The 13,046-nt window shown below is 52.9% G+C and overlaps 1 protein-coding gene across 4 annotated transcripts in view; it reads right to left on the bottom strand.

Annotated features, from left to right (window-relative positions):
* Window positions 1-1,056: 1,056 nt before the first annotated feature.
* Window positions 1,057-13,046, bottom strand: part of MACROH2A1 (macroH2A.1 histone) — a 65,112-nt gene continuing 53,122 nt past the window's right edge. For all 4 annotated transcript variants that reach the window (XM_006166839.2, XM_006166841.2, XM_006166840.2 and 1 more), the window contains exons 6-8: window positions 10,481-10,570; window positions 8,488-8,662; window positions 1,057-1,838 (exon numbers count right to left, since the gene is read on the bottom strand). In XM_006166839.2, the coding sequence (XP_006166901.1) occupies window positions 1,673-1,838; window positions 8,488-8,662; window positions 10,481-10,570 (431 nt within the window). In that variant the 3' untranslated portion in view covers window positions 1,057-1,672. The remainder of the gene's footprint in view (window positions 1,839-8,487; window positions 8,663-10,480; window positions 10,571-13,046) is intronic.

Genomic DNA, 13,046 nt, shown 5'->3' with positions numbered 1-13,046 from the left:
AAGGCTGGGGGTGGGAGATCGCAGCACGAGACCCTGTTGAGGGGGCTTGTCTTCTTTTCTCATGAGAGAGGAGGGAGAGAGAGACTTAAAAAAAAAGTAGGAATACATCATCTAAATCCAGCAAGGATCTTAGAAAGGGTCAGTTAAGTCTTATTGGCACCGTGTATTTAGAAGAACTTTGGAAAAATCACGTTTCAGGTTTGAGTTAGAAATAGTTGCCTTTCCAATGAAAAGATTGTGTGGTTGTCTGAGACCGCTGCTTTGATTTCATTAGAAAGGGAACAGGACCCTTCCACTCAGCCACGAGGGGCAGTGTCCCGTGTGGGTCTTCCTGGCTGAAGTCGGCCTTATAGATAGGCACTTCTCCCGTCAGAGATGGAAGGCGTCTTCTGTGCACCTTAGGCATAGTTAGATGGAGGCATAAGCCACCTTTGAAGCACAGTGTCCGTGTCTTGCTGACATAGCTCCTCTGGTTCGGCTGGGGTCTTTCTAAACAGCTGGCATCCCCGTGCAGCCTGAGCTGTGGAAGGCGTGGGGAGGCTGGCAGTGCATCCCAGCTGCCTCGGTGGTGGCAGCTTGCCTTTGGAAAACTCATGGTACCCCGCGCCAGCGGTTCTGTCCTGCGGGGCAGACAGGCCCAACACAGCCCCGGCAGAGGGCACAAGGCCTCTGCAGCTCTATCCAGCAAGTGGTCCAGGGACCCAGGCCCAGCCATGAGCCAGGGAGTCTGTCAGGAGGGTCGGATGACAGGGAGAGCTGGGCTCAGAGTCTGAAGCCTGGAGTTCTGGACCAGCCTGCTGTGTGCCTCCTGTTTGGCTCTGGGTCCAGTCCCCCCTCCTCTGTGAAATGGGTCGAACACTCCTGCCCAAGCGTCACACAGCTGAAAGGAGACACTGGATGCAAATTCTCTCTACAAGCCACTGGGTGTCCATCGACGGCCCCCAGCCACCAGGCTCCAGTGGCCACTGTGGGGCCTTGAGGGATGCGCGTCCCAGTTTCCTGTGACTAGGCCTCGTGGCTCACAGACACAATAACTTGAAATACACCAGTCGCAACAACATTTTAACATTTTACTAAATCAATTCACACAAATTCCAAATTGCAAATATAATTAAGGACAACAGATTCTGTTCTGCCTTTTAAATCTTTCATTTTCAAATCCATTATTAAGACAAAAAGTAAACAAAAATTAGATCTGTTGCAAATTCATGATTTTTCTTCTGGGGCGGGGAAAGAAAGGAACATTATAGTAAAAAGAACGCCACTGGGTGTACAATCAAGCACCACGACACACGGTTACAAACGGGGCTTCCTGGCTTCTGAGACATGTAAAAGACACTGCTCTTCCCACTGCTCTGCGTCAATCAGGATTTCATTAAAATAAAACTATAAAATCTCCTAGGTTACACTAAGTCCGACACGGTCTGGAACACAGTGCTTAACAACAGTAATGCCAACTATCAGTGCTAACGTAAAACATTTTAGAAGGTCAAAAACAATTAAAATGGAAACCAAAACCTTATTTTCCCTAGATGAGCAAAATGGAAAAACGAAAGGGTTTCCGCCTCCCTGGAGGAGTGAAGGGCTTTTTTTTTTTTTTTTTTCTCTCTTTTTTTCCTTTTTCATACTGGAGGCGGGGGAGGTGGCGGGGCTGGTTCAGTCGCTCCTCGGCCTAGTTGGCGTCCAGCTTGGCCATTTCCTGCACGTAGATGCCTATACTCTCGCTGTCGAAGAGCACGAAGTACACGGTTTTGATGGAAGAGGACATTGTGGACACGAAGTAACTGGAGATAGCCTTCAGAATGAGCTGAGCTGCCGTCTGCTTCGGAAACCCGTTCCTGTGGGAGAGGACAGGCGCTCAGCAACCAGGGAGGCCACAGTGACGGGGGCACCACTGTCCCTCCCCCAGGGCACCTTACAGAAGGGGGACTGCTGCAGCTCGCCCCACGTGGGTCAGGTGGTCACTGAGCCCCAAGGCTGCTCAGACACCGATGTGAGAGAACCCTGAGGCCTCGAGGGGCCAGGCCACCACTGAGACCTGAGACCCCAGGAGGGTTTGCTCCATGCCATCATAGAAGGCATCCGAAAGTTCTCAGGTAACCAAAAAATGGATGGGACAGTGTTCTGTGGCACGCACTGAGCCCTCCAAGGACAGTACGTGCCCCTGCATACCACTCTCCCTCCCTTTCGTGCTGGCCACAGGCCAGGCTCTTCATACTCGCAGTGGGTGTGGGTCTCCAACCACAGGGGATGGCCAGTGGTTGTCCAGGAAGGCACTGACCTCCGTCCACTCACGCAGAAGGGTTATGCCCATTAGACTTCAAGGGTACAGGGTCTGCTGGCCAGGAATTCACCCCCAGCCCACGCCAGCTTGTGCCATCCCTCAGGCCCCCGTCAAAGGCCAGGGTGTCAAGGAGCTGTGGGTGCAGGGGAGGAACTTTGGGCAGAACTGGCTCCTCCACTCAGGGTGTTACCCAAGTTTCCAAGCCCAATGTACTTGAATTCAGAGTCTCCGTTAACAGAGAATGTCATGTAGTAATCTTTGGTACATTTTAGGGGCTCAGAACTAAAGAATCTGAATTCCAGGCTGGAAAGGCTGGCACTCACGGCTGTGTGCCTGAGGCTGTCCTGGTCAGCACTGCACGTGTGGAACCCAGAGACTGGGAAGGGGTGTTGGTAATATGGCTTTCCTGGTCTGGTGGAAATAATCTCAGCCTAGAGCCGGCAGCCCTGGGTTCAAGTCCCCACAGACCCCACATTACAGCCGAGGATGCTGAGGGCAAGAGCTTGGAGCTGGTGTTCGTGGGGGTTGCTTTTCTCATTGGCAGGCCTATGGGCTGCGGTGGTCCTGTGGCCGTGCCGGTATCTCAAGTGCTGGGCCACCCTGCCCGTCTGGTTGGGACTCTCTTTCAGGCAGGGCACCTGCTGCCAGGTAGAGAGGTTTTCAAATGCCGAAGGTGAGAATTTCTTCCAACACGCCTAGCCTCACTCCCTGTGGGCCTTTGAGTTTCGAACCACCTGGCAGATCTCTTGGAGAGCTGAGAGATTCCACTGTTGGCCGCTCAGTGCATCTCCAAGCCACAGTAGGAAATTGTTCTTGTGACCTGCTTTTAATCACACCTGGTGTAACCTAGCTTGACCCCTCGTCACTCTGGATGTTTCAGGAATGGAGCTTATTTGGGGGGCCTGGCTGGGAACACCCCCGGGCATGTCCCCAGGCTGTGTGCAGGAGCCTGTAGGCAGCTGGCAAGAGTGTGAACCAGTGTGGGTTTCCTTCACACACAGGTGGCTCCTCCGCCCCACGGCACACCTGCGGAGCTGCAGCCAGATGGTTCAGAGCTTCAGAGACATAACCCCCTCCCTTGCAACCAGGGAGACCACAGTGGCTCTAGAGCAGCGATGAGCCAGGCTGGGGGGTGGTGGTGACGGTGCGGGAGGAAGGGCTTTGCTCAGCCTGGGAGAGCTGGGCCGACTGCACCTGGTGCAGCTGCCTTGACTGCTTTGCAGGTGTCAAAGAGCACAGAGCACAGGTTCTCCGGCTTGGGAACTGCGTTAGAGGTAAAGCCAACCGTCCATGGGAAGGGCGGCTATATTTCCAGCAGCACAGGCTGCTTCCAGCTGGACTCCATGTTCTAGTGCAACCAGCACTCCAGCCGGGGAACTCCTAGGGCTTCTGGAGCAGGCAAGGCTGAGTCTGTGGGCGTGACCTGGGGACATGATGGCCGAGGAGCTGTGAGGACTGCCTCTGCATGTGAAGCCCAAGACCAGGCCTGGCCAGCTCCCTCCATCTCAGTCTCGCACCCACACAGGTGAGCGGGCTGTGGCAAGGGCCTATGGATCTGGCTTGAACTTCAGCCCGTCTCGTCCTGATGGTCACAGCCCATCTCCTGCTGTCTGTCTAGCCAAGCCGGGTGAGATGTGGTGTGCTATGGACACGGTGTGCACTGACTGAGCGCTGAGACAGGACTTACCCCAGGCTGGTCCTCCCAGGCCGCTGTGTCTCCGACATGGAGCCATGCCCAGTCCAGCCGGGAGAGAGGTGGTGTGTTACAGAAGCACAGTGCGGGGCCCTGGCACACCCCTGCTGACTGGGAAGCCCTGAAGGTCTCCTGGAGCGCCAGGGGTGTGCAAGTTCCTCCTGTCTGTGCAGAGCACTTTCTGACACAACCTCTCCCTTGCCACCTTCATCCGACCCCCGCTGTAGCTTTCCATTTCTCTGCCTTAAAACCTTAAAAAAGGGTGTGTTGGGGGTTGGGGAGGTTCTTTGCTGTTCCAGGTATCAGCCTGCATTAGAATCACGGTGGTGGGGGGGCTGTCCAAACAGGGACTGAGGGGTTCCCCCAGAGTTTCTGACCCAGCAGGTCTGGAGAGCACTCCGAGAACCATGTTACATGTAGCCAGTGTGGACTTCATGATCTGAGCTTGCAGGGAGCCCAAAGCGTTAGACCCACAGTACCCTCTCCTGGCCTTCTGTTAGCAGAGTAGGCTGTTCTTCTGCCAGAGGGGGCCTGCCTGTCCTTCGAGGTGGTAGTGAATCAAGGTGGTACAAACATGAATCTGGATTCATTGCTAGAAAAACCACTGCTGACAAACCCATCCCTCTGTGCTGGGAAGCCACAGCCTAAGAAGAAACCCGGGCATGGGACTGTGGTCACCGTGGGCTATGCAGGCTGCCAGGAAGGAAGGAGAACGTAAGTGCTTTCCTCATGCTTTCAGGTGGGGCCTGAGGTTGCCGCGGTAAGAAATGACTGTCAGCACGACGCCTGTGAGCAGATCCTCTGGCAGGGTGCTTTCCACACGGGCCTGCACCTCAAAGCAGGCTGTGGGCCTGGAAGTGGCCTGGGCAGGCCAGGGCCAGTGTGGCCTCTGAGGCAGCAGTGGCCGGGTAGCCCTACCCTCTCCGGGGCAGAGAAGTGGGGCAGTAAGTGCTCAGGACTTCCTGGAGAGACACAGAATTTAAGTCTCGGAGTCTCATTTTCCCATCCTGTGAAAAAGGTCATCAAAGCACATAGGACATGGCTGAGCCCACTAAGCACCAGGGTGTGGCACAGAAGGGCCTCAGGTGAGTGGTCGCCTGTCGAGTCAGTGGTCTCCGGGGTCTTTCTAAAGGCTCACACAGTGGAGCACTGCCTCTCCTCCGGCTCTGTGACAGCTGGGACTGGGGGACTGCTGCTATCATGCGGTTACACTGTGCTGACAATGTTGCCTTGGCCCCCAGAGAGCTGCTGTCCCAGCTGTGCTGCCCAGTCCTGGAGGGCCATGGCTGTGACTGCTGGCATGGAGCGGCATGGCAGGGCCACACCAAAGCGCTCTGCACAGCCTCGCTTGCCTTCTGGGAGCTGCTTGCCTGCCAGCCTCCTTCTCTCCTCTTTGGCTTCTCGGTGGGCTGGTTTCCCTCACTGGTCCCTCCGAACGGCCACCCCTGCTGGGCCAAGTTGCTGTGCCCTCCTCCCCACCCAGTACTGCCTCTGTGACAGTCATTCTGCCCTGCAGCTGCACTGTCTCCCTTGCAGGTGAGACCAGGTACCACACAGAGCAGAAGCCCCTCACTGACTGATTGAAACTGCCGCAGCTGAGGTCACTGGATCCATCGGATCCAGAGGTACAGACCAAGCCACCAGGACCCTGAACTGGGAGCAGTGAAGGGTCCACCACCATCCGGTGCAGCTAGGGAGCAGAGGGCAGGAAGCAGAGGGCAGGAAGCTCCTGAAGGGCCTCTCCTTCCTCTCACTCCAGGACTCCCCTGCTGAGGGTTAATGATTAATTCTCCCCACCTCATGGGCCTCTAAAGTTCTTGCTCTCCTCTTAGTTTTCCTAAGGCCAATGCCTAGGGGTGGAAGGGCTGACAGCTCTACCCAGGCAGGTCGGGAATTCCGGGGTGGTGTTCTCAGGTTGCCTACAATCCAGGCATAGAGAGAGTACATCGGCAGGGGGCCACACATGGGTCTGACCAAAAGGAGGGCCTCAGTTGTAAGCTTTGACCAAAGGCCTGCTTCTGGTGCCAGTGTAGGCTGTGTGACCTCAGGTGAGTTACTAACCCTGCTCAGCTTTGGTTTCTTTGCCTTGGAATGGAATTAATTATAGCACTCACCTCTTAGGGCTGCTGGGAGATAACCGATAAAGGGTTTAGCACAGTGCCTGGGGTTCAGTAAGTACCCATAAATGGTAGCTTAGGGGAAAACTAGCTTTCCTTTTAAGCTCGTAAATCTAAGGAAAGTTTAATCAAAGTCTCAAACTAGCCATTCCCTTGACTGCTCCTCTGGAGAGGGGTCGCTCCTAATGTCAAACAGAGCCGAGGGAGTGGGAATGCCCATAAATACCGTGGCCAGTATGGCTGAGGACAGGATGTCCAGATGCTAGAGGTGGCTTCCCGGGCCAGGGTTCCATGCGGGGGCTGACTGCCCCCAGCCGGGCTGACAGTGGAGGCAGAGAACCATCACCCAGGTGGGGCTGCGTCTATCCTGCCCAAGATGCTGGGGATGCCTCAGCTAGGGAAAAGTGATCCCATCTCCCCCATCTCTTTACCAACGTGTTTGCATTTATATTGTTTTAATTCCAACATGACTTTCATGCTGGAGACACTGGATGCCACAAACAAGCTGTTTTATTTCCCGTCCTAAAACCCACTGTGATTGACTGGCTGGCTCTGGGTAATCCGTGCCTGCGCGGCTCTGTGGGGTGAGGTCTGCCTGACAGATGCGCCCGGGTCGCTGCGCACATGTGCTGCCTCTGGCATTCTGCCTCGTACAAACCTTCAACTGATTATTTTTAAAAACTTTTTACTCCATGAAAAATATAAATAAGTTTGTAATAACAGATGCCCTTTTTTATGGGAATTACTTTTATGCTTCAATTAAAAGTTTCCCAATAGCCATATGAAAGAGGGTGAAATTATTACCTCCAATAAAGTCTCCCATTGCCTCTCTTCAGAAGCACCTTTCATCAGAGGAGATCAAAGTGCATCCGAAGCACTAATTAACTGAGCCTCGGAACCAGGCATGAGGAAGGGCAGTCCCCACAGCCTCATTTACTGATAAGGCAGGCCAGGGACAGAGGCTATGAAGCACAGTGCCAAAGAAAAGACCTTCTCTGGGAGGAGGGGACATAAGAAGAGCAGAGAAGCAGGAAGTTCAGCTCCTTAAGCTCTGCTCCAAAAGCACTTCATAAAACTATGGTCTTGAATCTGCTTTAGGACTGGCCCCGGCACCAGGACCATCTCCAACGTTCCAGGGACAGTTTGGTCTGCTGGGAGCTCACTGAGCACCCTGTGAAGGATGCTGCTTTGCCCAGTGCGGTCCGAGCCAACTGCGCTTTTTGATACTGTTAATTTTTGCTTTCACGATGCATTTACGTAGTGCTGACTTTCACACTGATGGTCCACACTGGCTCTCAGCCAGAGAGGATAGACTGAAGACGTATGGGACCTGAAAATAAAGATGGTAATCCAGACCATGCACATCAGTCAGCCCTCCTCTGGGCCCATCTTGTCGTCCCTGTGCTTGGGCAGTGGAGCTGAGCTCAGGAAGCATGAGAAATGTGCATGCAGTGGGGTGTGAGGGAGGGCACGACCACAGCTCTCACTGGCTTTCTGTCTGGAGCGCCCTCAGCCTAGACACCGGGGTGTGTTTGTTTCAGGGCGCCAGCCCCCATCGGTCAGTAGGCCTGAGGAGAGAGCCCCCTTGGGCAGTGCAGAGGACTGAGGGGTGCACTCAGTGGTCCAGGGGCCCCACGGCTGTCCAGAGCCTGGCTCATACACCAGTGTGCAGGGCTGTTCTGACAGGCAGGGACTTGGGGGGCTATCGCCAGCCCTCGGCGAGCACCAGGAGGTGGGTGGTGAGGTCAGCTGCTGCCTACGGCCTCAGCTATTAAAGGACTCCTCCAGTGTGCCCTCGGTTGTCTGCCTGTCTCAGGGACATGTGTGCCGCCCTGGAAGGCCTTGGGGAGTTTACCTGGGAACGTAGCAGGGGTAGGGGCTTGTGTGGGGGCCTGGCTTGTTTCATTATCACATAGTTCCTCTCAGTTCCACCAGTCCCCTGCCCTTCTCGGCAAGCCACCAGTATCACCGTGCGCACAGGACAGAGAGCACAGCAAGCTGAGATGCTCAGGAACGAGAAGGCGAGGGACAGGGCTTCGTCCAAAGAGTGCTGTGGTTTAGAGGCAGAGCTGGGCCCCGGCGGCCGGCTCGTTCTGCACGCCTTCCCAGTCCTCTGCACCCTCTCAGTGCCCTTCAAAACTCACTTTCTTAGGCACCGACGTTGCAAGCCTGATACAGTGAGGGCTCCTCTTATGACGGCATTTGCTTTCACAACTAAGGTTTATCTTGTCCTTGAATCTCATGACTCGCTCTGTCTCTCCGACTGTGTCCCACCATGGCTTAATGCTTGCATTCTTCCCCATTTTGTGCTTTGGGACTCAGCCTCACAATCGTGGGCCATACATGCAGAGAAATACGCTCACAATGGACATGGAACAAGCACGCGCCCTTACCTGCCGCTGCCGATGGATGGAAACGCGATGGACTTCAGCTTCTTGTCATCCGCCAAAGCCAAGCAGTTTTTCACCGTCTTTTCCAGAAGCTCCTCACACTTGTCGGCACCCCAGACTGGACTATTACAGTGGATCACAAACTTGGCCGGCAGGCCGTGGCCTGCACTGACAGCGGCTGGAGGTGGGGAGACAGACAGTGAGCTCTGACTCTCTGCAAAGCCCGTGCGCACACCAGCATGCTGGGCACAGACCCATCCTCCTCCCACAGCATGGCCCCGGGCCCCCTCATAGCCTGTGTCTGAGGGGGAAGGCTGCTGCCTGCCCGTTCTGGTTCCAGTGCAGGTTCGAGCTGGGGACTGCTCATGGTTTAATCATCTTTCTCAAGGTGAGTGGAGGGCACCTGAGCCAAAACCTACCCTTGGGAAGTTGGTATTTGGCTGCATTGCCACCAGGAATTTTGGCCATGGTGGCAGCGAGCCCTCTCTCTGCTGGCAGCAGGGTGCTCCCAGAGGTAGAGCCCTCCCTACCCATCAAATCTGACCAGGTGTGTTGGGATGTTTGCAGCTGCAAACGAATGGCCTTTTTTGGGTCTCCAACCCCTTCTCAAGTGGATTCATGTGCTGATAACTGATCTCTCAGTCTCCCAGACACAGTTCTGGACAAACCTACTGGAAGAACAGCCTCTATAAATGAGCAACTAAACCATCTGACCAGCATCGTGCTGCCCTCATCTTCTGGCTATTGGGAGCCTGCCGTGTGAGTAACTGAGCCTGTTTACTGGCAGAATTAGGTTGCCATTTAAGATGGAACTTTTTCCAGGAACTCTTTTCCTGGAAGAGGAGGCCTCTTCCAGATACATGTCTCCACGGCAACCTGACTCTCCCTTGTCGGATGTAAGGACATGGCCCCAACTCTGCACTACCGGGGACGACAACGAGCCCACCCATGCCTCCCAGAGCATGTTTCAGAACACATTCTACGTGTCCATGAAATGCCCTGAAAAGAGGTGGCTGTGGCCGGGGGCTGGGTGAGTGCTGCACGCTGCCTGGAAGAACTGAAGAATGAGTGCCCGCATCTCATGGCCCTGGCGGCAGACAGAGGCCAGAGGCATGGACCATCAAAGAATGCCCCACTCCCTTATCCCTACGGCCTGACACTAGCCCAGGATTGGGGGGCATGGACTCCTACAGTCACTGAGGGATGGGGTAAGGCCTGGCAGACCTTGAGACAGAGGCCTTGTGTGGATGGGACAGTAATTACTGATGGCACAGTTAGTGAAGATTCATTTTTAAAACGGAAACAGGATTTGAAAGACAGCATGGGCCTCAAGGATCACCTAAGAAACCAGAGCCTGATGTGAGGAAGAGGTCCTCGCACAGCTGGTGGGGCAAGCTGGACTTCACCCTGCTGCTCAGACCCCTAGGCCATCAGGACACCCCGTGCCCGGTGCCCTACTGACCACCCGTGGTTCAGGCTGGCAGCAGTAAGAACTCTGCCTTCTGGTCTTCACAATGATCTATTCCTTAACCCCCAATCAGGTTCTGAGTCATCTTCTTCTGTCTCTCACTGGGGAAGGTACAACTGGCAAATAAGAAATGCAGATTCGTGTGTCCCACGGCAAACACAGATGACTGAGAGAAGAGTATTAATTTGCTCTCTCCCCTGCAGTTTCACACAGGGCTCAGGATCCCTGTTGTAATTCTCAGCTCTGGGATTTGCCAAACTCAGTTTCTGCGGTTCCTTAAAGCTGGAGGTCTACGCCAAACATGCGTATGGGAGTTATTTTAGGTGGTAAGAGAACTGCCGAGGTGGTTTTCTTGAGCCGTAGACTCCCTGAGTCTGCACGGGGTCAAAGTCTCAGCTGGAAAGCTAACGGGCTCCCCTTGCCTGTTCTGCGGATGCTCCTGCGTTGCCATGTGCCTCTGAATTTTAAGCTGTCTCATAAAATGGTTTCCCAAAACTGCACGGGCTAAACTGGGTTGCCCCGCCTCACCTCCAGCTACCTCCAAGGGCCCATTCTTTTTCCGGAGTTCCAGAACAGCTTCCACAAACTCCTTGCCACCTTTCTTCTCCAGCGTGTTTCCTAGACAAGGACAGGGTGGGGTCAGATGGCCATCCTGGTGTCTCTGGCACACACAGACACTTAGCATGTCAGGTGATTACATACTTCAAATGATCTGACCAGCTAAATTTCCAGAAGGCTGCAAAACAGGAACTAAACCTTGGCTGAGTCAGTAAAGGAACATTTCAAAGGGATTTGCTATCAGCTGGTTACCACTCTGGCCCTTTCTGCCCCTTATCTGGATCTGACCCAGGGCGTTCCTGGACGTGCCAGAGATGGGAAGGAGACAGGGGCCGCCTGTGCTCTGCAAACACGCCTGTCTTGCATGCTTTTCACTGGCGTGAGAAAGCAGCTGGCGCTGGCTTCCAAAGCTAATGCCTGCCCTGGGTTTTCTCCTCTGTCTCTGGGGAGAACCCCCAAATAAGGAGGTTTTTAGAAGATGCATACCACGCTCCCATCAAACAGCAAACTCTCCTCTTGGCAACAGGCCCAGGAGAAAGTGTTCATGTTTGGCCACCTTTAGACCAGCATTACTACCAGGCTTAGGTCCTATTTTGCAGCTTCGGCATCATATGCAAATATTTTTCAAAATGCCTCAGACCCCAAACAGTATTTTCTTAATTAATTCTTACTAATGATTCAGAATCATTTTAGGCAAAAGATGGCAATATCAGAAGCAGAGCTTAAGGATGAACTTGTATTCTATAAAAGCTCGAAAAGGAGGATATCTAATTAAATCCAGTCTTGGGACCGGATTTTAAAATATACTTCTATCCAATGGAGGTTGGGAGTGCTGTGTTTTCTTGAATTAGGGGACTGGCTAAGGAACCCACTCCTGCTGTGAAAGTCGAGTTCCCAAATGAGATCGCACAAACACCTCTAGGAACCGCAAGCTCAATAGCTCACGTGAGCTAGCAAGTTACAATCGGAGTCAGTGACAATATCATCCTTTAAGTTTGGCCAGAATGGATGGGGTCTGATTCTTCCTTAAGCTCTGATTCCTCAATTTTGCACATTTTAAAGTACTTTTCCTCCGAAGAGGATAAAATACTCCCCTTAAGATTCACCATTTGTTTTGGAAACTTCTAGGTGCATCTGGCACAATTCTGGTATGGGTCGGTCAAGGTGGATCGGGATTCACCAGCCCCAATTCTCTGCGGGTTAACCCTGTAATGACTAGGTCTCATCTTAGAGAACCTGCCTCAGTCACATATTTGTTCTGCAGGGGGCAAACTAACCTCTGGAAGCAGCTGGAAGGAAAAGGCAAACACCTGGGCATTGCCACAAATAAGACAGAGCCAGGGCTCGTGGCAGGGCTGGCCCTGTAACTGCCCTGCCACAGGAAGCCTGGGGCATGGGAATAAGCATGAGGAGCTCCTAGCTGTCTTAAGAGAAGGCTGAGCTTCTAGAGAGATACTGTCTTAGGCTCCTTGAGGTGGAATCCCCTGTTATTGCTCATCGGCTACTGCCCTCTGGCCTTTATCTGTCCTCAGAAGCAGCACAAGCTTTCAGTGGAAGACATTGGAACGTCACTTCCAGAGCTTTCCCCCTGCTGCTGCATGTTGCTAATAAAGGTGAGCATGTGAGCAATTGTCAATGCCTTAGGGACGGCAGCTGAATAGGCCGTGTGCTTGAGAAAGCAGGCCCAGAGCCTTCAGGCCCAACTCCACGCAGGAGGTGGGTACAGCCCGGGTGAGTGAGCCCAGTACAGGGCCACCTGAAGGAAAGCTGGAGCCCAAACCAGCTGGATCCAATACACTTCTGCCCCAGTATCCCCGGCCTCGCCTTCCCTCTCAGCCCATTCTAAAGCGTGAGGGATGGAAACAAACGCTAGGGGCTGGACTAGTTAAGGTTCTCGTTTTCTATCTGCTCTTTGGTGAAAACTGGGAAATTGGGGAGGTGAAATAAAATCAGTACTGTATTAATGAAGACTACTAACTCCTTTCTAAAATGTAAACTATTTCTTAACAGGCTGATTTACAATTAAAGGTGTTTTTATCTTAGGAAGAGTGTTTACTTTAAAATCTTTATTATTAAATATTACATTAAAAGTGAAATTTGCAAGTTAAAAATATACTGAATGCATTTCCCAAACTTAAAAAAGTAAACCCTAGGTTGCAGGCAATCAACCCGGTCAGGACTTGACTCCTACACACACATATGTATGCACATGTTCATGTAGACACACGTGTACTTTTTAACAAGAAACAGGCCCATTTTCAACCATATTGTCAACACTCTTAATGTAAGACTCTTGCTTTTGAGGCTTAACTTCAGGGTTAATCATAAAGCAATTGGCTTATTTGCCCCCAAGCATAAACATGTGTTACTCCCATGAGAACAAGAACATTATTTCATGCTTAGAAAGCAGGCATCAGTATCAGTGTTCAAAACAGCCTAAGCGAAAATTTAGGCTTGGACAAATGTCAGGCTAAGCCTGTGGTCTATTTCACTGTTAGAAAGAACTTTGGATGGGTCAAAGTTACTCACTGGGGCT

This window comes from Tupaia chinensis, unplaced genomic scaffold (assembly GCF_000334495.1).
Source record: "Tupaia chinensis unplaced genomic scaffold, TupChi_1.0 Scaffold144346_1, whole genome shotgun sequence".
NCBI lineage: Eukaryota > Metazoa > Chordata > Mammalia > Scandentia > Tupaiidae > Tupaia > Tupaia belangeri.
Note: the sequence above shows the minus strand (reverse complement) of the source record. Positions and strands in the feature narration are given on the sequence as shown.